Here is a 23,990-nt window from a genome sequence, read left to right on the forward strand (position 1 = left end):
CCAGGTACCTGTGATCTTCATTCGGCCATTTTTTGTTGGGGAGCGCACGGTGGTTGCAGAAGTCCAACATGGCACGGTTATTTCAAACGGGAATTTTTCTTCTTTTAGGTATATCTTCAACGTTAGGCTTGTATTTCCACATTGGTGAAACAGAGAGGAAATGTTTCATCGAGGAAATTCCAGATGAAACTATGGTAATTGGTGAGTAACAAGGGCTAAGTTTTACAGTAAACATATGCAACGTTGTGAAGTCACCTGCCCCATTTCTTTATGCTCCGGGTCACTTCGCCCCATTTATTGCCATTTTGCACTTAGCCCTCCTTAGCCTTAGGCCTAGGCCTATGCTCTTTTTTTTCAAACAATTGAATAGCCTACAGCCCATAGGCCTATGTAAAGCGAAAATGAAAAGTGCAAAGTAAAGCTGTACTAGCATGACTAGGCAGGCTTGGTTCAAACGTAAGCTTACGTTCTCACGTGTTACAGTGGTGTTAGTTTGTTTATGTTTTGAATTTTGTGTAAAGTTTGTCATGTTTGTGTGTTTTTGTCTAACGTAACGTTCGTTAGGCATTTTGTAGGCTTTGTTTAACTTTATTTCCATGTAATTTTATAGTCCGAGTAACTTGGACCCAACTTATCGCCTTTTTAAAAATTTGGACATGGTCTGGCGATAGTAGGGTCCAAGCCCATTCCGAGACCTAGACAACACACAGTCACTGACAGTCCCAAAAACCAACATTTTCCAACAAAAAACATCAGATTTCACCTTCAAAACGGCCTCCAAATTACTAGATATGCCACCTGAGGTACAAGTAGACATCGATAATTAAGATGGTTGTACTGAAGTTTACTTACGATCCGGAAAAAAAGTGAAATTTTCCGTTCATTTCGGAGAGCTCCCCTCGCGATCTTGAACACGTTAAATTTGCGATCGTGTTTAAAGTTTGAACGACGCGATTTCTCTACATGCCCAGCGTACATTCGATGGTCCCCGTATCCCGAGTGCGATTCCGTTACCGAGCGCGCGCGATGCATCGATTATGATAATGAGTAGACTGGATCACGTTTGTAAACACATGTGCATTTCAAACGATAATAGGGAGTCGGGAACTAGCGCAGCTTTTATAGCGGGTACCAGTTCAAGCTGGTTCCCGATTCCCTTTTACAGTTCGAAATGCACATGTATGTGTTTACAAACGTGATCATTATCATAATCGATGCATCGCGCGCGCTCGGTAACGGAATCGCACTCGGGACACGGGGACCATCGAATGTACGCTGGGCATGTACAAGAAATCGCGTCGTTCAAACTTTAAACACGATCGCAAATTTAACGTGTTCAAGATCGCGAGGGGAGCTCTCCGAAATGAACGGAAAATTTCACTTTTTTTCCGGATCGTAAGTAAACTTCAGTACAACCATCTTAATTATCGATGTCTACTTGTACCTCAGGTGGCATATCTAGTAATTTGGAGGCCGTTTTGAAGGTGAAATCTGATGTTTTTTGTTGGAAAATGTTGGTTTTTGGGACTGTCAGTGACTGTGTTGTCTAGGTCTCGGAATGGGCTTGGACCCTACTATCGCCAGACCATGTCCAAATTTTTAAAAAGGCGATAAGTTGGGTCCAAGTTACTCGGACTAGTAATTTTAATGGTGAGAGCTCCTTGGGAAAGCAGTTTTTTAAACTGAAATAGACTACAATCTTTAACAAAGATTACCCCAAAAAATGAAAAATAAAATTTCTTTATGATGGATTGATTTTTCACAATGTGTTGTGTAACTTAAAAATGGACCATATTTTTCCATGAGTTGACAATTCCAAATATAACGTCAAGACCTTTGGCTCTTGGAACCAGACTATCAACTGTATTTTCTCAAACTTTATTTCCCTTAAAACAATAAAAGCATCCTTCAAACATTGTCAAAGCCATGGATAGCTAAGAGAAATTTGAAATCTACCTCCAATTTCAATTAAAAGTAGAATTTGATTTAAAAACATAACGTAAACGGTAAAGAAAAGAAAAAGAAAATGTTTCACAGTGCGGATTCAATCCTGGGACCTTGGGTATGGTAGTCCGACATTTATCTGATCGAGCTACCAAAGCGCTCTGGTTGGAAGGGAAGTTATAAATGTGATAATAGATTCGCAATAGTGTTTGTGCAATGCCGTATAAATGATAGCAGTTGAAAATTGCATTGCCTGCTGCCGGCTGGTGATGATTACTGGTATAGAATTAAGGCATGTTTGTCTAATGCTGATGGCATTATTTAATCATTTGCAGGTAACTACAAAACGCAGCTGTATGATAAGAACACCAACGACTTCATGCCCTCCAGCCCACATATTGGTATGCATGTAGAAGTCAAGGACCCAGACAACAAGGTCATCCTATCCAAGGTGTACAGCTCGGAGGGCCGATTCACATTTACGTCTCACACTCCGGGAGAACACTCCATCTGTCTCTATTCAAACTCCACCAAATGGGCCATGTTTGGTGCTAATAACAAAATGGTAGGTACTAAATCAGGATTTCCCATCCCCCCTCCCCTCTTCCCTCCCACTCTCCAGATTGTAGGATTAATGAAACCTTTATCTTTTGAACCTTTTTTTGTTGCAAGGAACCTCCAAAACCCAACTTGTAATTTGTAAATTTGGTAAATAGGTATCCGATCCCATAATCTGGATCTAGTTCTTGACATCAGTGGTCAGGTACTCAGGCACCTGTTCCGATGCATACCCCTAATCTAGAATCTCGATCAAGTTTCCTCTGAATACAACCAAATGCAACCAAAAGCAACCAAATGCAACCAAATGCAACCAAATGCAACCAAATGCAACAAACTACTATCAAATGCAACAGAAGGCAACAAGATGCTACGAAGCTGCAACAGTGGATTCATTCGCCTTGTGCAGCTTCTGTATAAACACCAGCTTTGGCACTATGCAGTAACACAGTAAACTTAAACCCTTGTTGCATTTTGTTGCATTATTTTTAGAGTTGATAAAAACCTACAGAAATTTTGTGGCGATATACAAAATGTTCAGCTATTTTTTCTTTCATTTGTCACTCTCGCAGAGAGTTCATCTAGACATTGAAGTCGGTGAACATGCCAACGATTACAAACAGATTGCTGAGAAGGACAAACTGACAGAACTCCAGCTACGAGTCCGACAGCTTCTTGATCAAGTTGAACAGGTGCAAAAAGAACAAAACTACCAAAGGGTGAGTATTCACAATTGTTGTTCATGTATGTTGCTGCTATTGTCCCTAAACCTGGAATGTATTTTGTCGGTAAAACCCAGTCAACTTCCGACACTTGCCAGAGTGAGAAGCCTGTCCAACGTCACAAAATCAGGTCAAAATTTCCAAGACCAAACTGCCTCAGACTCAGAGTCCATGGTTGGCAGCTGCATCAGGATGCAGATGTGGCATTGTTGAATGGGACTAGCTCTCATTGTCTCATTGTGTTGATAGCCCAATGCAGCAAGGTCCCGCAGACTTTTACATCTGTTGCAGTGTTTTGCATCTAAGCATGTTTAGAGTTACAATAATAATAATAGTCACTTGTATTTATAAGGCACCAATGCCAAACATGCCAAAGGATACAAAGTGCTAATTGTTTGGCTTTTTAACTGACTTTATAATGTGCTGCATAATTGCTGGTTAGGATTGGACATTTTATGGCAAGGGCCATGAGCGCCCATCTGTGGCGGATACCGGCGCATTACAAGTCTTTTTGTCTTTATACAAAGACTATGCCTTTGGTTTCCTCACAATGGATGGATCCCAGCAAAGTTAGTGTTTCAGCCACCTGAATACCAATTCAATGTTCATCTTGTCCCATCCAGTATCGTGAAGAGCGGTTCAGGCAAACCAGCGAGAACACCAACCAGCGTGTCCTGTGGTGGTCCCTTGGACAGACTGTCATCCTGCTGGTCACAGGCTTCTGGCAAATGAGGCATCTCAAGGGTTTCTTTGAAGCTAAGAAACTTGTATAGTACTTTTTGTCTTGGATTTCTTTAGTATTACAAGTTTAAGGTAATGAAGGCCGGTTCATAGTTGACAGGAATTTCAGTGCGAAGCGAATTCGTTAGGGTAACGGCGACCGTCACTTTAAAAAGTTCCAATTGTTGACGTCTTAAAAAATCGCTTCGCCTTTGCGTGAAGTATGAACCAGCCTTGATTCTATCAGAGAGATGTGAGTTTCAATACGGGGGTTTACCCTTCACCGATGTAATTTTATACTCTTAGAGGTCTGATGAGTTTAGAAAAGCAAGCTTGTGATTATTTTTTTCATCCCGGCCTCGATGGTCAAGTGGTTAAGACGTCTGCACCAGTCAGCAGCAGGTCGTGGGTTCGAGTCCCACCCAAGCAAGCTTGTGAGATTCTGTCTTTCAAGCTCTCAGACATCACTGAGTGTATAGTGCAGAATGGTAGAACCTTATATTGACGTTGTAGGGAAATAAAGGGTTTTTACAAAGCAGGAATATTACAACCAACAGGAAGTTGGCTTTTTGACACCATCGGTATATTATTGATATGGAAAGTACATGTTAGGAAGGGGGGTAGAAAGGGCTCCACGGTTATTTTTTGAGTGAAGTATAAAAATGGTGATAATTTCGGCGTAGAATATTTCTAGGATGAGCATCAGAAGCTGTAATCCAAATATAAGGTGAATGGTGTACTTCAAGAACTCTAAATCCTTGCATGAGGCCAAAGGATTTGAAGACTTTCCATTTGGTTTGGACAGTGAAGACTTCTGAGTGATTCTGAGCCAGAATGGAAGGCGAACCTTCAGTCGAATCCCAGGTTTCAAAAATGCCAAGGTGACTGGATGCGCTATCGTTACACCAAATTTCACACTTAAAGAAACTTGTAATTGATGACATGAATACAATACATAAAATGCATCAAAACAAAGAATGATTTGTTGGCCGAAACAAAACAATCAGGGGTCATTTTATAATGTATTGATCGTCAATACCATTCTTACATTTCCAGTTGTAATATATATTTGATAATTCCCAGGGTTCGTAGCGACTGATTTAAAAGCTTAGAAATTATGCAATAATTTGTGTTTAAGTTTACAAGTGCTTGAAACCCCTAGGTAGATATTTTAAATGTTTTATGTGAGTGTAAAGTGCACACTTAATTCTTGAATCTTTCCTGTGATAGTGGACTGTTGAAATTTGTTGGTTGTAAAGATTTATCTTGCAAATGACAATGGTGTAGATTTCCTGTGTCTGTGGAGTCCAGAGATGGTGTGTTCATAGTGTTTGAAACATTTCTTGGGTTTATAGAAATTCAACTCTTTTTTCCCCACTAAGTACAAAAATGCTTGTATTAAAGTGGGTACATACTTTTGGGCATGCCTCATTTCAAATGCTTTTTTTCCCTTCATTTTAGTAATAAAACTTAATTTATCAGCTTTTGTTTTGTTTTTTTGAGCAGTGGTTTGGTGGTCAGAATACTTTTCCCCAGAACTTCAATGTTTGCAATTACCTTTAGGTGTGTGTACTAACATTGAATTGTAAATACAAATTTGAAAAAAAAAAAATCTGTGTCGTGTCTTAAAGTTATTAAAACTTGATTAAAGTTGTCAAATTAACTTCAATTATTGTTACAAAGCAAATTCAGTTGATTGCACAACACAAAGTGTCTTTTTGATCAAAATTTTGGGTGATGGTGAACAGTGTGACTAGGAACACGTTGTTCGGATTGATTACAAAATGCGTATTTTTTTTTGCTATTTAATCAGTTTCCCTAGTTTTTGCCTCTGAAGAAGTCTTTGCTAAAGACGAAATATATCAGACCTCTCCAACTTTTGAACTGTTTATTGCAGGTCAGTCCAGTCAGTGAGCAGTTTGCAGCAGCTAAATTATTTGTCATTTTTGAGTTTTTCCCAGCTGATATTTCTTCCCTTGCCATTTCCTATTTAAAAGTCTTGTAATGTAATCTAGCAAGTATTGTGGATTGCACCATGAAATGCTGGGTACAATCACTTTGAAGCACCGAGTATAATTTGTACACACTCTTCATCAAGTACTGTTGTAGCAACAGTGAAATGCCACTGTCTAATGCAGCCAACAATATAACTTCCTTGTTACTTTTGTGTCCTTTTTTGGGTTGGGTCATGGTTTGTTTTTAAATTTCAAAATTCATTCACAAATTCTACCAGTTATTTCCCAACTGTAAGATATGTAATTTTTGTATAAGGTTTTGGTCATAACACATGTCAAATCGGTTGAAATCATTCAAAATTTCATATTTTCCACAAACTACTCTGTCACTTGAAAGAAAAAATTGCTTTCAAGCCAAATAGATTTTCTTTGGAAAAAAAAATTGGCACAGCCATACTTGATAAATATTCCATGTCACAAACTTGGCGTTTGTACATGCATTTCACAAGAGTAAATATGGAATTCACTTTTTTTCCATCCAAATGTGCTCCATTTCTTTTACAATGTACTTGTGTGTGCATTGTTAGGTGTACATGTATTAATCTCTAGTATGTTACGAAGCATACACTAGACAAACGTTTCTTCGGTTGCAGCGATTCGTTTTAATGAATATTGTGTTACAGTCAAATGTGTATGCAATAAAATTTGGTTAAATGTGTTAATAATTGTGTTGTGCTGTTGATTTTGTGAAGGAGACATGATACTTTATAAACAGCTGCCAAAATTAAAAAGTTGTAATTTCATGATTTGAAAAGGTTCGTTTATGGTTAACATGGTTGCCGGTAATTTTTTCCCCCAGCTTGTAGAAATTAACGTATGATTTCAAATTTGTGCTAATTAACTGTTGACTACATGTACTCTTGAATGATTTGGTATTGGTTGAAGGTCAATGACTAATAATATACAGGACAACATTGTCAATATTGCCAACAACCTTCACAAAGGACAATAACAATTCCTGTTCTTAGAAAAAAAAACTTTATGGGTCCTAAGTTGACACAGCACTGTAAAAAAAATTTACAAAACAAGCAAGTTGACCAAGTTGAAAGAATTTTTGTGCAGTATTTTATTTTGTTTCAAGTGGTGGGATTACTTTATCATGCTTAAACCTTGAAGTCTAATTCTTCATTCCTTTTTGTTCAATTTCAAATTTTCGTAGACATTTTTAATCACTTGACAATGAGATAACCTAGGTGTGAGGTGTATTAACAAAACATAAATATCATGTTTTATTTCAGGGAAGCAGTGTGCAGTTACGGGTCCCTCCGTGTTTACTGATTTTGTCCACCCCTCCACTTTATGACAACTCCGTTTTATTCCCACTTTTTTTACATGGATACCCTTCTAATAATTTATTTTTGAGTTTTTTCACATGGATACTAACACATTTGTATTTAGTTTAGTTCTTCAAAATGGATATTCTAAATAATATTAAGGCATTAGTGGCCAAGAGCTTTGGGTTTTTACAATGTAATGCTATGAACTGTTCTTGATTATCTAAAATTTACAAATGTCAGCACAGAACCTATGTCTTGCAAAATATACTTAGTTGACAGCATTAGAATAAGTTTAACAGCATTAAAATAACTTGTTCACACATTCACATAAGGAATAAATTTGCTCATTCAAACAACATGACTATGTCACACTTTACACTTGATCCCCAAGCAATGCTAAAAATGCTAGTTAAGTTGCCAATATATACAGATATTTAAAATCTTCAATATTAATTACACATTAAAATACATTTCGTAAATTGACCATATGAAAAACAATTGCTTTGAATGTTATTGCAAAAAAAATTTTGCAAATTCTTGACAAAAGTGGAATGTTTATTTAAAGGCGCTTAGGATCCTTACACCATGATTAAACATGTTGACGAGACTTTCCATTTTACAACAAATAGTTTGAGACATAAAAAGTTCAAAATTATGAAAGACATGATTGGGAAAATATTTGTTTATTGTGCTATCGAAAAGCTTGTAAAATATTTTATTAAGAAAGACCACTTTTGGTTATTGCCTGTAACAATAATGCAAAATGGAATGTACCTGTGAGTAGCATAGACATTCAATCGCTAATAAAATCAATGCAAATGTTAATGTCAACGATACTTCAGCCAAAATTTACCTGAAGGCACTGCTGTATATGTATACTATTTGCTGCTACATGTACATGTCCAAAAGCAACCTAATAGTTTAAACCTAAAAAAGTAAAAAGGTTTGAAACAATTCTGAGAGGTAAGGTGGTCAGCTTTCAAATAAGAATATTAGAAGTTGTACAAAACAAGCAGGGGCCGTTTCTCCTCTGGCTTCGAATATTTAACCTTTGACCTGTAATATGAATATTCAGATTTGCCAACTTTCCCACCCCATTTTTTGATTCAGGGCTGCCTCTCCTGTGCCTTTGAATATTTTAAGCACTGACCGATTATATGAAAAGACAGATTTGCCAAAGTTCCCACCTTCTCCACCCCTACTAATATGAATATTCAGAATATCCCGCCTCCTCAAACCCCACTAATATGAATATTCAGATCTGCCAAACTTCCCACCCCCTTTTTTCTTGAGGGGCCGCCTCTCATCTTCTTCCGAGTCTGTATCCATCTGCACTCTTCTATCGATGTATTCGTCATCACTGGGCGTGGCTGTCCGTCCCACTGGTTCTGGGCGGAGCATTCCAATCTGGGGCAGGGCGTCGCCTTGGAATGATGACCTTTGTGAGTGGTCATCGGGGTCTTCAAACTTTTGGGCACCAGTGGTGATGGGCGCCAGTTTCTTGTTCTGCTTGTTCTTCTTCAGTTTCTTGAGGAGTTTGTTGGGTTTTCTGTTTGTATTCAAAGACAGAATTATTGAGAAGGATTAATATTCCAAAAACATTCCATCTTCCTAATCTTGTCTGATACTCTTTAATTTGTTTATCTGTGTCATCATGCATTATAAATGTTGAAGCTTTGAGGCAAATTGGACAGAAAAAAGGAAATAAGAAAAAACTTTAATCAATTCGGTAATAATAGGTGATTGGGCAAAGTGTCCTGACATGTGATTGGTGGATCATTGGTCACATGACTTACCTCCTCTCTCTGCTCGGTGTGGACACGGCCGAGCTGCCAGTATTTCCCAGAATGCTCAGCTTAATCTTGTCTTCTAGACTGGAGCCGGACTTCGCAGCTTTGCCTTTCTTGTCAAATGACCTGTAGTATTCCAGAAGTATGAAATTCAGTGGTTGGAGTAGTCACAGGACAGACAGGATGAGAAACAGTGTAACGCACTGAGCCACAGACATGGTGTGACAGACAGGGTGATAGCACACGGTAATCTGAATCAAATCAAGGCACAACTGCTTGGATTGGCTAACAGTCAGCGAAGAATCCCAGGGTATATGGCCAAAAAAAAGAAGGCTCCTTTTGTTGATCCTTACCCTCTCACGTTGCCGTTAGCAACACTGTCTCCCTCCCCCTCATTCTCCCTAAGCTCCTCCCCTTCCTCCTTGTTGAACATCTTTCTCAGTAGCGGCTCCAGTTCTTTTTCTGTCTTACCCGGGAACAAGAGGTAGAGAATGTTGCGAAGCTCGGAAGGGCTGAACTTGCCATGTTTGACCAGACCAGAGATGAACTGTAATTCCTGAGAATATAAGTCAGTCAATAAATATGATAGAATAACTTAATGTGGAGTGCCACTACAGTCTCAAAGCTCTGCACAATTATTACCCCTGTTCATCAGGCCATGAGACCCCTTTTCTGCAGGCGAGATCAGCACAATCTGGTCTCTAGCCACACAGGTACCCATTTAAACTCCTGGGTGGAGAGAGGCAATTGTAGTAAAGTGTCTTGCCCAAGGACACAAGCACCATGTTCCTCATCAGTGTTTGAACCAGTTGCAAGTACCATCACACGTGGGTCAAACACCATTACCACTGGAGCATAACAGCTGGAAATATCAGCTAAAACCTCATACTTGACTACGCTTGATAGTAGCGAAAACAAATTTACTAGACCAGAAGTATTTTTACAATTAAATATCCCTCCCCCCCCCCCTCAGCAATTATAGAGGAAGAAAATTTCACCTGTTCTTGCATCTGTTTAAGTCTCTCCACTTCAAACTTTCTGCGGAGATCTTCAAGGGCTTGGTTGACTTCAATCTCAAGATTACGTCTGAAAAACAAAGAATTCATGGTTGAAAAGTACTGGCCGGCACAGAACGGGGATGACATTTTTAGAAGAAAAAAATCTCATTTTATTACAAGATAATAAATTTATTACATTATTTATCCTCTATTAACTTCCTCTATCTGCAAAACAACTAATTGCCACAGATAAATCCTGCTATATGCATAATTTTAGAAATATAACTAGGTTGATTTCCCCCCCCCCCAAAAAAAATAATCAAACCACATAGAAAATTCTTGAATCCACCCCTGCTCAGGTGAAATGTTTTTCCCAATGAAATTGTAAATTTGTCCATGTTAAACAATATTCCCCTGACCTGAATTCCTCCATTTCCATGAGATGTTTGTGTTTCAGAGCGACTCGTTTCAGTCTCGCCGAGGTTTTGTTCTTTACGTTCTCTGCAAGGTGTTGGATTTCCTCTTCTTGCTTGCTGACAAACAGTTGCTCTCGGTCAGCGAGTTTGTCTCGGAGTCGGCGCTTAAACTCTTTCTCTTGTTTCTCCCGTTGGGCCTTGAGTTTGTTCTCAAGATTCTTTGCCTCCTGTAAGATTAGAAGTAAAAAAGAAATGCCTCTGAGTATGCTGTTAAATGACTTGAGGTTGGAAACCTTATGATGAGCTGTTAGGACTCTGATGAATATATTAATAAACCCCATCGCGAAATGATTTTATATGTAGTGCCAAGATAGTTGTCTAAGAACATGGTTCAGTAGAAGTAAAAGGTAACTTTTTTACAACAAATTTTACCAATAAAAAAGTGCCATTTTGCAATTTAACATTCATTTCAATTCTTATAAAAAACTTTATTCAGATAATGCTGTTGTGAGCTTTTAGATGTTTAACCAGTTTATAGTAACCTTAGCCTACATACCTTCTGATGGTTCTCAATAACCTTCTTGCAGTCAGCATTGCGGATAATTCCCGTTTCTGTCATGTCATCCAACATGTTCATCTTGAGCTGCCAAAGCGCCTTCTGTTGTTCTTCAATCGTCGCGATCTGATTGGCCGACGAGAAACAAGAAGCTGTCACATGACTGGAATAACTTTGGTCATATGGATGTCAATTTCAACAAGCTAGTTGAGTAGCTTGTGACTTGACTTGAGGCTGGAAGACTTGTGGAAGACTTGTGATTAATTTTTGATTGATGAATGATTGACTTGTGATGGACTTGTGATTAACTAGTGATTGACTGCGATTGACTTGTGATTGACTTGCGATTGCCTTGTGATTGACTTGTGATGGACTTGTGATTGTCTAGCAATTGACTTTAATAATGTTCTAGTCTTTTCTTTTTATAAGCTTCATATCCTTTTTTGATACCACTTTCCAACCTTATGCGTAAACACTAATGCATATTCATGATGTTGACTGACCTCTCGTGACCTCTCCAGTTGTAGCTTAGCAACCAGAGCACCCAGTCGTTCCTCTTGCTCTTTCAGCGCTCCAACTTTCGCTTCCATCATTTCGACTCTTACCTTTATTACAAACACAAAAGACACAAATGAAATAATGGCACTTATATCTGAAAATGAAAATAGCAAAAATGTTGAAAATTAACAAATCAGCAAAAAACTAGTTGTGAATTAACCAATCACAAGCAATAAGAGGTGAGCTTTATTTTCTGCTTAGAATGAAATTGGGCTCCGGTTTATGAAATTGGTCCCAGAAATTTGAACAACTGATAGAAATGATACTGACTGCTTCAAGTTCATCTTCTATATCCTCATCATTGTTTCCAGACAGGAGAGTGAGTTTCTCCTCCGCTTGTTTCTTCATCAATTCTTGCTGCGTCTCTTCATCGCTGCCTTCATCACTGTCAGCGAGCTGTCGCTTACGAGCCTGGCGCTGAAGAAATAATATTAACACAAAAACAGTTGGAAAAACCAAGCATGTTTTGCTAAAATATACATATGGGTAGTTTGAGTAAACACCACAAAACCAATTAAGCATGTTTATTTATTTCATAACGTATTTTCATCTTTCTGTTTTAAGACTAAAAGATAAATTTATGTTGTGTTGAAATTGAAAGTTTGGGCTGAGATACTCCTGTCATTTTTAAATCGCCAATTTACTGACTCCCATACCTGTGTTTCTTGATTGTGTTTCTTCTCTAGCTTCTCCATCTGCCTCGCCCGTCGCTTGGCAACCCTCTCTTCCAATAATCGCCGCTGCTTGAGCTTCTGCAAGGCAAGACTGCTGTCCAGGGCCACTTGCTGCTTCTCATGTTCATCTAAGATGCGTTGGCGGTCCTCCTCTGAGATTGCCAGCTGGGAAGCAAGGATGCGACTACAAAGAGAAATTAATCCTTCAGCAGGGGGTCTGGGGTTAGAATCCAGCTTCTCTCCACATGTATAAGGATTCCACGAAAACGATTATGGAGGACACTTTTTCTTCATTTTCATTTTATAACACTGTTAAACATTCTGATGAATACGGCAGCTATGTTGTATAAGTGGGTCTCATTCATATAGTTGTGTCCTCAGGCAGTACTATACCCCAACTTGCCTTTCTGCATTAGCTGGGGAGTATTACACCTGGGATGCACTAGTATCCAAGGAAAGATAGAGGTACTCTCAGTCATTTCATGCCAGGGAAACCAGAGATAAACAGTGGCTAGAAGACTCGCATTGGCTCCAAACAGACTTTAAATTTTACTCGACATTAGAAATGCTGCAAGCAGGTTTTGCAGAATTCCATCACAAGTCATTGATTGCAGTGCCATTTGCTAAATCGGAATCGCACCAGCCAGCAAACCAAGAAATCTTGGTAAGACATCTGTACAAGAAAGCTGCAGGTCATGGGTCCAAGTCCCACCTTCTTAACAAGCCCTCATAGTATAAGGTTCTTATAAAGCCTACATCACTGTAGAGCAAAACCAAACAGTGACGCCACGCCCAAGAACCCAAAGTGAGTAAAGAAAAAAAGGATGGATGCGACCACACAGATTTTTAATGAAAGAAGAAAATGGCAAATGCTCCATGCAAGTCAACCTTTCTTCCTTACCCAACCACTTTCTCTTCATGGTCCCGTATCATCTCTTGTTCCTGTTTCTCTTCCTGTTTCCTCTTGATCCATTCCTGCCGATGCTTGGCCAGACGTTTCTGTGTATCAAAAACAGAAATAACTCTGATCAATTCATCCACGAAAAAAACCAATTGACTGAAACAGGATTCGAACCTGCGATGTCCAGAATACTTTACCGGTGCTCCAAGAACCAAACTATCCAGTCTTCAAGTCAAAGTTATTTTGGCTTCTGACTAGCTCTCCGAAAACTAAGACAATAGGTTGTATGCGCCAGCTAATAGTCGACAGAGCAATGGTACAGAGATCTGGTGGTTACAAGTTCGAATCCCAATTCAGTTACTGCTCTTTGGGAGCATTTTTGAACTGCAAGAAAGCCACATTTTCAAATCTTTTAAAGCAAAAAGAAGGGTTTCATTTATGGAAACAGGGCTGTATTCGACTTGCACAAATATTAATACCGTAACATTTGCAATCTTTTTGTGCATATCCAGTGGGAAATTGTTAACTAACGTTGGCAAACGTTAGCATTATTCACTATTAAAGAGGACACACCCCTGGTCCTTGGTGAAAAATCAAATTATAAAACCTCAATTTTATCAGATTGAGGATTGTTGCTTTGGGACGTATTTTGAGGGACTGGATAGTACCTTTAACAGCCTTTCTTGTTTCAGTCTCTGTTCTTCGTGCTCTTCAGCCAAACTCTCCATGTCTCGTTGGTGCTGGTCTAATATCTCATTCTTCATACGTTCTGTCATTCCTATAGTTATGAAAATAAAAGTAAGTCACAATAAATAGTAAATCGCAATTAAAATATTCCCCATGACATTTTGGCCAAAGAGTGTTGTTAAGTAAATCTATTCTGTGTTTAGCAGATTTCTTTTCTGCGCATCTGACATCGGCTTCTCTCAGGAAATAAATCTGCTTAGTAGGATTCTCCGCTTCGCACTTGATAGACACGATGATAGTGTTTCAGGAGCATTTACCTATCAACAATGACTCACCATGACTCATCAAATCCTTGAAGAATCCCTCTTTGCTCCTTGTCAGTTTCTCCTTGGTTTCCTCGGCCATGTTCTTGTTGAGTTCCTCCAACTGTTTTCCTGCGTCGTCGTCCAGAGATATCTCCAGCTCATGCATCTCGGTACGCTGTGAGGCGAGGAGGTCCATCTTGGCTTCCGTGTGCTGAGAGGGATCTGGGATGATAAAAAAATGTTGAGATGAAGTCAAAACAAGTGTCACAAGTCGTCACAAGTCAATCGCAAATTTTACATAAGTCACTCCTTTGTCCTTGTTCATCCCCTGTTACTATCTTGACAGCTTGATACTCACCCAGATTATTATTCTCAAGTTTTGTTCGCTGATCCTTTTCAAACTGATCCAGTTGTTGCTTATGCTCCCTAGCCTGGTGATAAAGAATACATAGTACTAATGTGAGATATTTATGTTCATTGCGTCTTGACGTACAGACTCAACAGAGTTTTATAAAAGCTAAATAAGGGAGACGTGTTGCTGACAAGACAATGTTGGCAAGCATCCAAGGTGTGTTGCATTTCTTCTGATGGAAACGGTGAAAGTTTTTTCCAGACATTTTGAACCATTGCTGCTGCATTTTTCTTTCAAAAATCCATTGCCATAAATACTGTCAACTATTCATCCTACAATAGAACATACATTGTTGAGAACGTCCATGAATATTTAAGAACATAATTAGTCTGTCACTTTCATTGCCAAAATGAATGCCGAACACTAGTTGTACCATGCTATAATTCACGTTTTTTTATGCAACAATGCGTGGTCTTAAACACAGCGCATTGTCATGATTATCAGGATCAATAACCAGAAGCTCCTGGAAATAGTCTTTGTTGAGGAAGTGCGATTTGCGAAAATTCCTTTCCATTTCAACTGTAGTTGAGATGCAATTTATTTGCCTTACCCTCTCTTCCAGTTTTCTCCTCTTGAGTTCACTCAGCCTCTTATGCAATCCCTCTTCCTGTTTAGTCTTCTCCTTGTCATACGCGCCCTTGGCAGCTAGAAACTCCTGCCTCAGTCTCTGGGTGTAACGCTCTACTTCTTGCTCTGTCAGTTTGTCATCTTTCTCTAGCTCGTCAATGACGCTTAGGGTCTGCGTTACCATGGTATTCAGCATCTGCTTGTTGTGGTCGCCTAGCGACTCCTGCATCAGTGAAAAACAGAGAAAATGTTCAATGAGTGACTTCAACAAAAGAAGAAAATTAGGGTATCCCTTTATGCTTTCACATTCATTGTTAAAAGTAAAAATTTGAGATTTTAGGACAAATAAAATATTACGTTGTACTGAGCCAGGGCCCGTCGTTTGGCTAGCTTCTCTTCAAGCAGCATCCGTTGCCGCGACAACTCATCATCCATGGCCGTTTCGAGGTCCTGCTGGTTGCTACGGTGTTCTCTGAGCAGCTTCATGGCTGCGTCTTCATCTAGCTTGGACTGTAGGATGATCTCATCTAGGTGCTCCTGCTGTAATGACTTGATGGCCAGACGCTTACGGATGGCAATTTCCTGTGACAGAGGAAAGAGTCATTGTCCCAATAACATAAGCCGTGGAAAAAATCTGAACTAGCCCTTGGCTACCAAGTCTGTCTTCATTCTTGATGTTTTCTTTTCCATTACCTTTCTTGCTTTCTCCTGTCTCTCGTCTTGATGCATCTTCAGCAGCTGCATCACTTCATTCTTCTCCGCATCATGCTGTTGCCGTAGTAACAGTAAAATCTCTTTTCTCTCCTACACAACAACAGCAAAAAGGAGATTATCTCACGGCAACAAAATGTTTTTCTGAGAAACATCCAAGACATGTTGACAATACAAACAAATCACAACTCTCTACTTAAAAAGTTCACATTTTAAGCATGTGTCATTTCATTTTAAATATTTTGGATAAATTTTGATAAATATGAGAAAACTCTAAAACCCAGATTTGAGCATATTGGGTCGAGTGTGTTGTACCTCTTCAGTCATTCTCTTTGTCTGAGTCACGGTGTCGTTATACTCCACTTTGTGCTTTCTTTGAAGCTCAGCTAGTTTCAGCTACAGACAAGAAAATGCAACAAATGAATAATTATTAAATATTAATGAACAAATCATTCTCCTTTCTTCAAACAATCAGTCGTAAGTTTAGGTTTGAGTTAAAAATCTTCCATTGATGGTCAATGTAATTGTTGAAATGATTGCATTGAGTGATTTTTTTTTTTTAAATCTAAAAATATGCTCGCAATGTCTTTAGCAATACAAGAAACTTTTATTTCAATTTATTCATATAATTATTTTGATAACAATATAAAATCAGTAACTAATTCCTGTTATATAGGAGAACCTTTTACCGGAAAAATAACAGACACTTTGGTAGGTCACCCAGAACCATCCACTTTCTATTGATATGCAAATTAGACAGAAAAGCACTGAAACACTTACTTTGTTCTGAACGCTCAATTCCTTGATCAGCTCTCGACATTCCTCCTTATATTCATCTTCGAGCGTTTTGTTCAAGTCCTTCACTTTGCGCTGGAATTTCTTGTTGGACTTGTCGCTGATTCTCCGGGGTATGGCGCCCTCTGTTGCCCACTTGTTGATCAGGTTGACGTTTGAGTCCACCATGGCGTCCAGACGTTGCTGTTCTAGTTGGATATCGATGGTGATCGTCCACCAAATATCCAAACTTGAAACGAAAATTGTAATATTTTAAAATTGATTCAAACATTAACAACACTTAAATATGAATTCCAATGATTAAAAGATAATAAGTAAGAAATCTAGAGGTAATACAATTTTAAGAAACAAAACATTTTACTGATGAAACGACATTGTACTCCTTCCAGCAAATCTCACAAATTGTCTACAAAATTACGTCACCATTTTAAAGAAAATGAATATTCATGGTATGTAAATGAACCAAAAATGAGTCTTCCAGCATTTTAATTGCATAAAAGAATTGACAGACCACTATAAGTGTTATTCATGGTAAACAATGATTGTCTTCTCTTGTTGGAATTAAATTCTTTAAATTTCCAGAGTTACATTTTATCGTGACAGCAATATGTCTCTTTTTATTTTAATTTGAATAATGGATTTCTAAACTTACTTGTCAAACTCCAACAACTTTCTTGTTTTGTCTCTCAGGGCCAGAACCATGACAATGCTGTCGTCTATTGCAATCATGCTAGGAAAACAAAAAAATACTCAGTGAATTAAAATAAAAGATTATATTGAACACTAATTTGAAATGTTCATCAAGTGTTAGAACCACTGTGACAGATAATGAATCAATCATCTCACCAGAATTCCTTCAAGTTGCTCAGGCCAGACCGTGCCCCACCCCTAGTGTTCATAACCAACCCCTGTCCCCGAGAGCCCCCGCCATATTTGCCGGCTGGCTGGACAGTAGCGTAAGGACCCTTCCTGCAGAACTTGATGCAGATGAGGCAAATCAGAGCTACGATGATACAGCCAACAAGCAGAGCGACAAAGAACATGATGGCCGCTAGGCCGTGGTCGTAGACCAGACTTTGCTCTTGGATTTCGATGGGAGTGACGCAGGTTTCAGGTTGAACAGCTGGGCTGTAAGACCGACCAGGATACTGCAGGAAGATAAAACAGATCTCTATGAAGGCTTGACTAGGAACATCTTTTTAAAAGAATCAGGGCAGGTAAAAGAAATTTTAGAAAATATCAGAGAATGAAGAGTTGTTGTAGAAAATATGCCATAAAAACAACTGAAGGGAGCTGTGGCTTTTCATCTTTTGTTTCTATGGGGTACGTCCCGGACATAAGAGGCTTCAAAATGGTTCTGAAGTCAGATGAAACCGAGACTGCAGAAACAAAGGACGCTGTAGTGACAATACTGTGTCTTACCTCGGGAGTTATTTCTTGCGTTGGCATGGACTGCCAGGTTGCCGTGGCAACATGCATCAATGGCATATCAATCTTATTGGTCACCGTGTCGTCATCAAAATACGCTTTGTATGAGATGGTGAGTGTGTCGCCCACTAAAAGACGAATCAGGGGAAAAAAGAAAGAATTTTCATGCTGAAAGTAAGAGTTTTAAACATTGAAAATGTTATGTAATTAACTGAAGTTGCAACATTGACAAAGAATACAGCTGTCACAGCTCATTTGCATATCTTGTCAGAGTTGAGACTGAAATAACTTGTGGACTTGTGAGGACTTGATTTCTGCAAAATGGCCTGTTACATGTGACTCACGTTACCAACTAAACAATGACGCATTACACGTGACTCAACGAATGAACAGTTCAAAACTATATGTACATTTAAGTATCTTTTCAAAGATTTATGATCATACACTTACACATCAACTCATCCACTCGATACACCAGGTCCTGCGCCGTCACATCAAAACCTGCAGTTCCAACCACTGGCACCAGACCATTGAAGTATTCTAATACAAACCCTTGCACCTGATCTGTGAGAACAACTCCATAAGCCGGGGCACTAGACTGGGATGAGTGGGACAGTGTCGTAGTGAAGCTGAGGTAGTTCAGTGAGTAGTCAAGATCTTCATTAACTGCCTCATTAAGCTGTGAGAAAGCATATGAGAAACTTAACTGATAAGAACAGGACAACATTTCATTTATGTAGTTACTTATTTAGTTATCTACCCACAGGTATCTCGACTTATTCCAGTAGGGTCCCTTGGTAAAACCTGTGGAAGGAAATGACAGTTAGTTATAGGAGGAAACCCCAAAATGATATTCTAGGGAAACCTACGGGCTCAGGCAGGGACTGAAAACCCAATCCACATATTGGCCATGGTGGGAATCGAACCCGGGTCACAGCGGTATAAGGTGAGAAAAATATCGCTTCACCAACCTGATCCCCTAATCAATACAGTAACAATAGGTATTCAGACAAAGAGTTTTACAATGTGGTCTTCAATTAATCAGACTAAAAAAGTAGATAATGGAAACAACAATTGAACAACAGAATAATCGTTGTAGGCCTATATACTTAGCGTCTTGACATTTGTTTGACCTACCACAGTCATCGTCTTGTCTAGAACCAGATCTGGTTCTGACACGACCAGAATATCGTTGTTTAGAGGAACATTCTCCTGGTTTATGTTCATCGTGAATGAATAGGTCATCCCGACACCATCGACCATCTCTGCTGTTTGTCCAATTACACTACGCACCTGCAAAGACAAAGGATATATCAAATATTATAAACAATATTAGTGTGAATGAAAAATCTTGGAGGAAAAACGAACAAGACAAAAATTTGACTGTATGATTTCTTATTTAAATCTGTCCAGAAGTATGCAAATTTGGCCCACCTTTACGACATAATTTGGAAAATGATTGTTGATTAAAAACCAATAATTTTCCAATTTAATCATTTTCAAAAAAATATCTGATCATTTTTCTTTTTAAATTACAAATCCAAATATATATTGTGCATATCTATGCGCTGAATTCAACAAAGATAATATGGAAGAATTGAAGTGGGTTTTGTTGTTATTTTGGTTTTGTGTGGGTGGTTTTTGTTAGTACATGTACATGCATATTGACCAAAGACATGAATTATAGTAAATTTAGGGGCAGGTGATTTTCCTTTGAAACATTATCAATTATTCACAATTCTGCAGAGTAATATGAAACATTACCACAGGAAAATAAAATATTAAAATAAATCCAAAATAATAACACAGAATAAACACAATAAAGCCTTCAAATGACTTGAACAGAAACATGCTTCACAGTGCCAATTCATCAATATAGGTTTTTTAATATGTTTTGAAAATCAAAATTTAGGGTTTCGTATGTTTTCCGAGTGCTAAAATATTGGCATTAAAAGGTTTTTAGGATGCAAACGGGCAATTTTTTAGCAAAAGATAGCAGAAGTGTAGCGAATTACTTCCCTCCAGTTCTCTACACTAGATAAAGTTTCCAATTTCATGCAAACTGGCAAATTCTGAACACTTGTAAAAAAATATTAGCGAGATAGGCCTATACTGACAATATAATTTCTTCTGGAATCATGATAACCAAACTGTGACACTGTGGACCAAATTGAGTCATGAAATTTTCTTTTAAAAATTTGGAAATGTATGCCAGAATAAAAAAATATAGGTTTTTACAAGTTACATGTTTGTAGGGTACTTTAATAATATAATAGGCTCCCAAGTTGAAATATAGGGTTTTTACAGGTGATGTAGGCTACTTTGAAAAATAAAATAGGCTAGCAAGTTGCAATATATAGGTTTCACTGTGAGGCCTGTGTATGTGATGTATTACTTTCCCCGATACACGCTACACAAACGCATATGATGCACGTCCATTGATCAAATTATAATCCTAATTATACAGCAAGCCTGTTACCATGGTAGCATCATAATATTTGCAGCTGAAATGACTATAGACGCTGAGTGGTACTATCAACATCAATATTGACCCATTACTATGAGGGCACTCAAGCGATATCTTGGTCAAGAGAAACATGGCTGCATATGGAATGTAGCAGTCGAGTAAAATTTCGGTTTATTCAAATCAACTGGTATGATCATCAGTTCAGGGTCATTTTTAAATCTACAATGAAATGAACACTTTTTAATTCGCTTTCGACAAAGATGCTGCTTAGAATTTACATCACCCCTAAGCAAATTCCATCTTATGAACCTTCAAATAGTGTTTGACTTTTTAATTGAGATGAAAATGCAAAAAATTCTGTACTGGCACTATATGTACTCATTTTTATAAATCACTTAGTTTGACATCTTACAATGTTTGCATGCCAGTGAACGTTTCATTGTGCAAGATCAGACAAACTTTTGTTGATATTTAAAACTGGCAATTTCTCATTTATTTTGTGAAGTTAGGTCACAAATATTTTTCAAAACTTACTGTCAATTCATTCTTCACACAAATGCAAATGGGAAACCAAATAGGCTTCATTAAACATACACTGTGAAAACTTCCCAGAGTTGCAATGTGTTAAAGTCATGCAAATTCAAAAGGCAAAACTAGACGTGATGTGTCACTAACTTGTGTTTGCATTCATGCCAAGTATTAAACCAGCCCTTACTGTTAATTTTTACCAACTTACTGTAAAATACACAGTCTCCACGCTGTCTCCAATATTTGCGACATCAAAAAGATTCCACACTAGGCTGGCACTGGCCTGGTTCCCTGCAGTAACACTACGTTTCCGCCTCGCGTTCCCCTGGTTAACGGTAGCATTCTGGATCGTAACGACGGCTATCGGTGATGAAGCGTTAGTGAAGGTGGTGACATTTTGACTGGCCGGGTCGGAGAAAGTGATGTTGGGGCTATCCGAAGCGGCCAGGCAGGAAAAGACATCCAGATTGATGAAGGAAACATCGTCAGATAGAAAATCTAAAAGATAAGTGGGGGAAAAATGATGTAAAAATGGTAAAATGACGAAAAGGTAAAAACAGTTTTCCTAATTACAAAAACTCATCCAAATAAGTGAACTTTCTCATCTAGGGATTTATCACAATTCTACATGTATAATCACTTCCCAAATTTAATCCCCCTGCCCCCCCCCCCCCCCGAAAAAATAATTAAAAAGAAAACAAATTGGCTTCCTAAGGAATTTCTTGTTCCACAAGATGCTTTTAGATTAATGCAGTTTTTACTAAATGAAACAAAATTTTAAAACTGTGACAACTTGTAACAGCCCACATAATACATGTAGAGGATAAATGGGGAACAGTGAAAAAACTTGATTTTAAGATTTAAAAATATCCCGGTAAGATGATTTAATTGACAAACATCCAAAGAAAAGGGCATTTTTGTTTGCCTATAGCTGTTTGTGACAAATAAAAAAAAATTCAAATGTTCAATTTGTGCCAATCAAACAAATGGCAGACATTTTTTTAATTTACTATTTTTTTTTTTTTTTTAATGTTATAAACATTCCAATTGAAAGCATAGTTCGTCTAAAAAAATATATAAGACTAGAGCATCCGGAGCATACCTAAGATCACTTGTGTGTCTGACATATTCCATAAGCCTGGAGGAAGTCTTATGGAGGCAGACACTTGCATCTCACGATCAAAGATGAAAGGTTGTCCATCAGAATTTTGCAACCTTTCAATATCAACCTCCGGACCAGCGTAACTGAAAATTCTTGAGGCACTAAACGAGTCTTCATAGTTCATACCATAGTCCACACTTAACGTCATATTAAACAGATCGCCAACATTTTTGAAGTCTTGAATGTAAAGCACATAGCGCAGGTCAATGACGTTCTCAAGACTGTTGTTTCCGAGTGTTGCATTGATCACTTGGACCTCCCCGAAGGTAACATTGAGGTGCATTCTTGAAATCTGCACGGTTTCTTGGGCATCTTGCAAATTGCTACCGTAGGAAATGGTGAGATTGTCAGAAGTGACTTGAGCAAACTCTTCTGGGACTTGGAGTGAGAGCTTTGCTTGCTCCCCAGAACTGCCAAATTGGAGGCCAATGTTAATGGTTAATCGGTCGCTCAGGTGTAATGACGGAAAACCTCCGATCATTGGGTTGGAGGTGGGGGAGTCCACTTGAAGAGCGACATCCACAAGTTGGGCGTGACATCCCTTGAGACAAGCCAGGCAACAGATGATGAAGATGAAATGAAGGTCTTGAAGTGCCATCTTTATCAACAAAAATGGCATTTACTAAGACGATCTCTTTGTAGAAATATGTTAACTCTTCATCTTGCTTGTTCCTGCAAAAAAAAAAAATTGTGCCAGTGTGTCAATTAATAACACAATCATGATCAAAATTTGAAGACACAAAAATTGTTGTGTGAAAACAAATTCAACTGTACATTTTAAATTTCATTTATGCTACAAAACCATTTACTATTATAATACTGTCTAAAATAAAAATGTAATTACACAATGATTTCTTATAGGGGCCTAGCCTAGATTAAAATTAAAATGGCTTCTGCTGGATTTTTAGACTATCGATGCTCCAAAGCCAATTAAGGCAAAGTATCGCTTGAGTAACTCCAGCTTAACATGCTCATCAGGAATTTACATGTGAATTCCTGATGAGCATGTTAAGCTGGAGTTACTCTAGTCCGAGTAACTTGGACCCAACTTATCGCCTAACATTCGGACATGGTCTGGCGATCGCCAGACCATGTCCAAATGTTAAAAGGCGATAAGGTTGGTCCAAGTTACTCGGACTAGAGTTACTCAAGCTAGGTAAAGTACAAACATCTTTCCATTACAGTTCTTACATTACAAATAAATTTCAAGAAATGCAATGATAAACACGACCTTTGAAATGCAAGATAAATATTTGGGGAGAGATAACATTATTACGAGTTTCCATTTAACCAAATGATATGAATCAGAACCACTTCTCATTTATTGATTTATCATTCATGATAAACTTTGATATGAATGAAAACTCAAATAGGCCTACAACATACACAGACGTGTGCACCAAACCATCGAGGTAGTAGTAGGAAAACAAACCCTCATCAAAAATATACCTTGTCGGTTCATCAGCTCGCAATAATTGGACAAAACAGCTTCACATCAATTGCCAACCTTTAACAATCACATAATCAGTCCTTTGAACAAAATACTCATATTTATTGAGCTAAAAATACACATTTACAAAAGAGAACGTGTACGCTCTAAACAATTCATTGTCATTTTTACTGTAGTATGCAGTCTGGTACCTCTCTCAATAATCGTTTCCATTCACGATGAAGTATTCAGGGGCCAGACTACATGTGCAATCCTCGGGAAGTGTTTCCAAGTGACAAGTGTAAACATTTAGACGTTTCTTTTCCCCACAAAAGAAGAATTTATCACCCCAAAAATGTTCAAAATCTAA

The 23,990-nt window shown here is 38.3% G+C and overlaps 2 protein-coding genes across 3 annotated transcripts; one reads left to right on the top strand and one right to left on the bottom strand.

The window, feature by feature from the left end:
* LOC119739672 (transmembrane emp24 domain-containing protein 4-like) lies at positions 1-6,624 on the top strand. The gene is made up of 4 exons (XM_038214685.1): positions 1-201; positions 2,280-2,509; positions 3,075-3,221; positions 3,848-6,624. The coding sequence occupies exons 1-4, from the start codon at positions 69-71 to the stop codon at positions 3,995-3,997; spliced, it is 660 nt and encodes a 219-aa protein (XP_038070613.1). The 5' UTR covers positions 1-68; the 3' UTR covers positions 3,998-6,624.
* LOC119739670 lies at positions 5,320-23,900 on the bottom strand. 2 transcript variants are annotated; one of them, XM_038214683.1, is made up of 26 exons: positions 23,641-23,820; positions 22,132-22,863; positions 21,238-21,527; positions 19,172-19,327; positions 18,485-18,713; positions 18,029-18,162; positions 17,453-17,754; positions 17,259-17,336; positions 16,592-16,835; positions 16,127-16,207; positions 15,794-15,904; positions 15,458-15,682; positions 15,084-15,323; positions 14,480-14,552; positions 14,152-14,343; positions 13,798-13,907; positions 13,130-13,227; positions 12,211-12,412; positions 11,825-11,971; positions 11,500-11,601; positions 10,997-11,122; positions 10,444-10,667; positions 10,025-10,112; positions 9,380-9,582; positions 9,033-9,152; positions 5,320-8,785 (listed from the first exon to the last, which is right to left on the bottom strand). In XM_038214683.1, the coding sequence occupies exons 2-26, from the start codon at positions 22,808-22,810 to the stop codon at positions 8,479-8,481; spliced, it is 4,761 nt and encodes a 1,586-aa protein (XP_038070611.1). In that variant the 5' UTR covers positions 22,811-22,863; positions 23,641-23,820; the 3' UTR covers positions 5,320-8,478. The 2 variants fall into 2 exon arrangements, with proteins under 2 accessions (XP_038070611.1, XP_038070612.1); XM_038214684.1 differs by lacking the exon at positions 23,641-23,820 and adding an exon at positions 23,833-23,900 and having other exon boundaries at positions 8,479-8,785.
* Positions 23,901-23,990: the final 90 nt, after the last annotated feature.

The sequence above is a fragment of the Patiria miniata genome, unplaced genomic scaffold (assembly GCF_015706575.1).
Source record: "Patiria miniata isolate m_02_andy unplaced genomic scaffold, ASM1570657v1 HiC_scaffold_4, whole genome shotgun sequence".
Taxonomy (NCBI): Eukaryota; Metazoa; Echinodermata; class Asteroidea; order Valvatida; family Asterinidae; genus Patiria; species Patiria miniata.

What these genes read in the sequence shown, in the direction of transcription:
- LOC119739672 (XM_038214685.1), top strand. Translation starts at nt 69, where the DNA reads ATGGCACGGTTATTTCAAACGGGAATTTTTCTTCTTTTAGGTATATCT. An exon ending in AGATGAAACTATGGTAATTG is followed by an intron (nt 202 to 2,279) that starts GTGAGTAACAAG and finishes AATCATTTGCAG; the next exon opens with GTAACTACAAAACGCAGCTG. An exon ending in AAGAACAAAACTACCAAAGG is followed by an intron (nt 3,222 to 3,847) that starts GTGAGTATTCAC and finishes TGTCCCATCCAG; the next exon opens with TATCGTGAAGAGCGGTTCAG.
- LOC119739670 (XM_038214683.1), bottom strand. Translation starts at nt 22,810, where the DNA reads ATGCCATTTTTGTTGATAAAGATGGCACTTCAAGACCTTCATTTCATC. An exon ending in TCGAGTGGATGAGTTGATGT is followed by an intron (nt 18,163 to 18,484) that starts GTAAGTGTATGA and finishes TTCGTCTTTTAG; the next exon opens with TGGGCGACACACTCACCATC. An exon ending in TTAAACAGATGCAAGAACAG is followed by an intron (nt 9,583 to 10,024) that starts GTGAAATTTTCT and finishes TTATATTCTCAG; the next exon opens with GAATTACAGTTCATCTCTGG.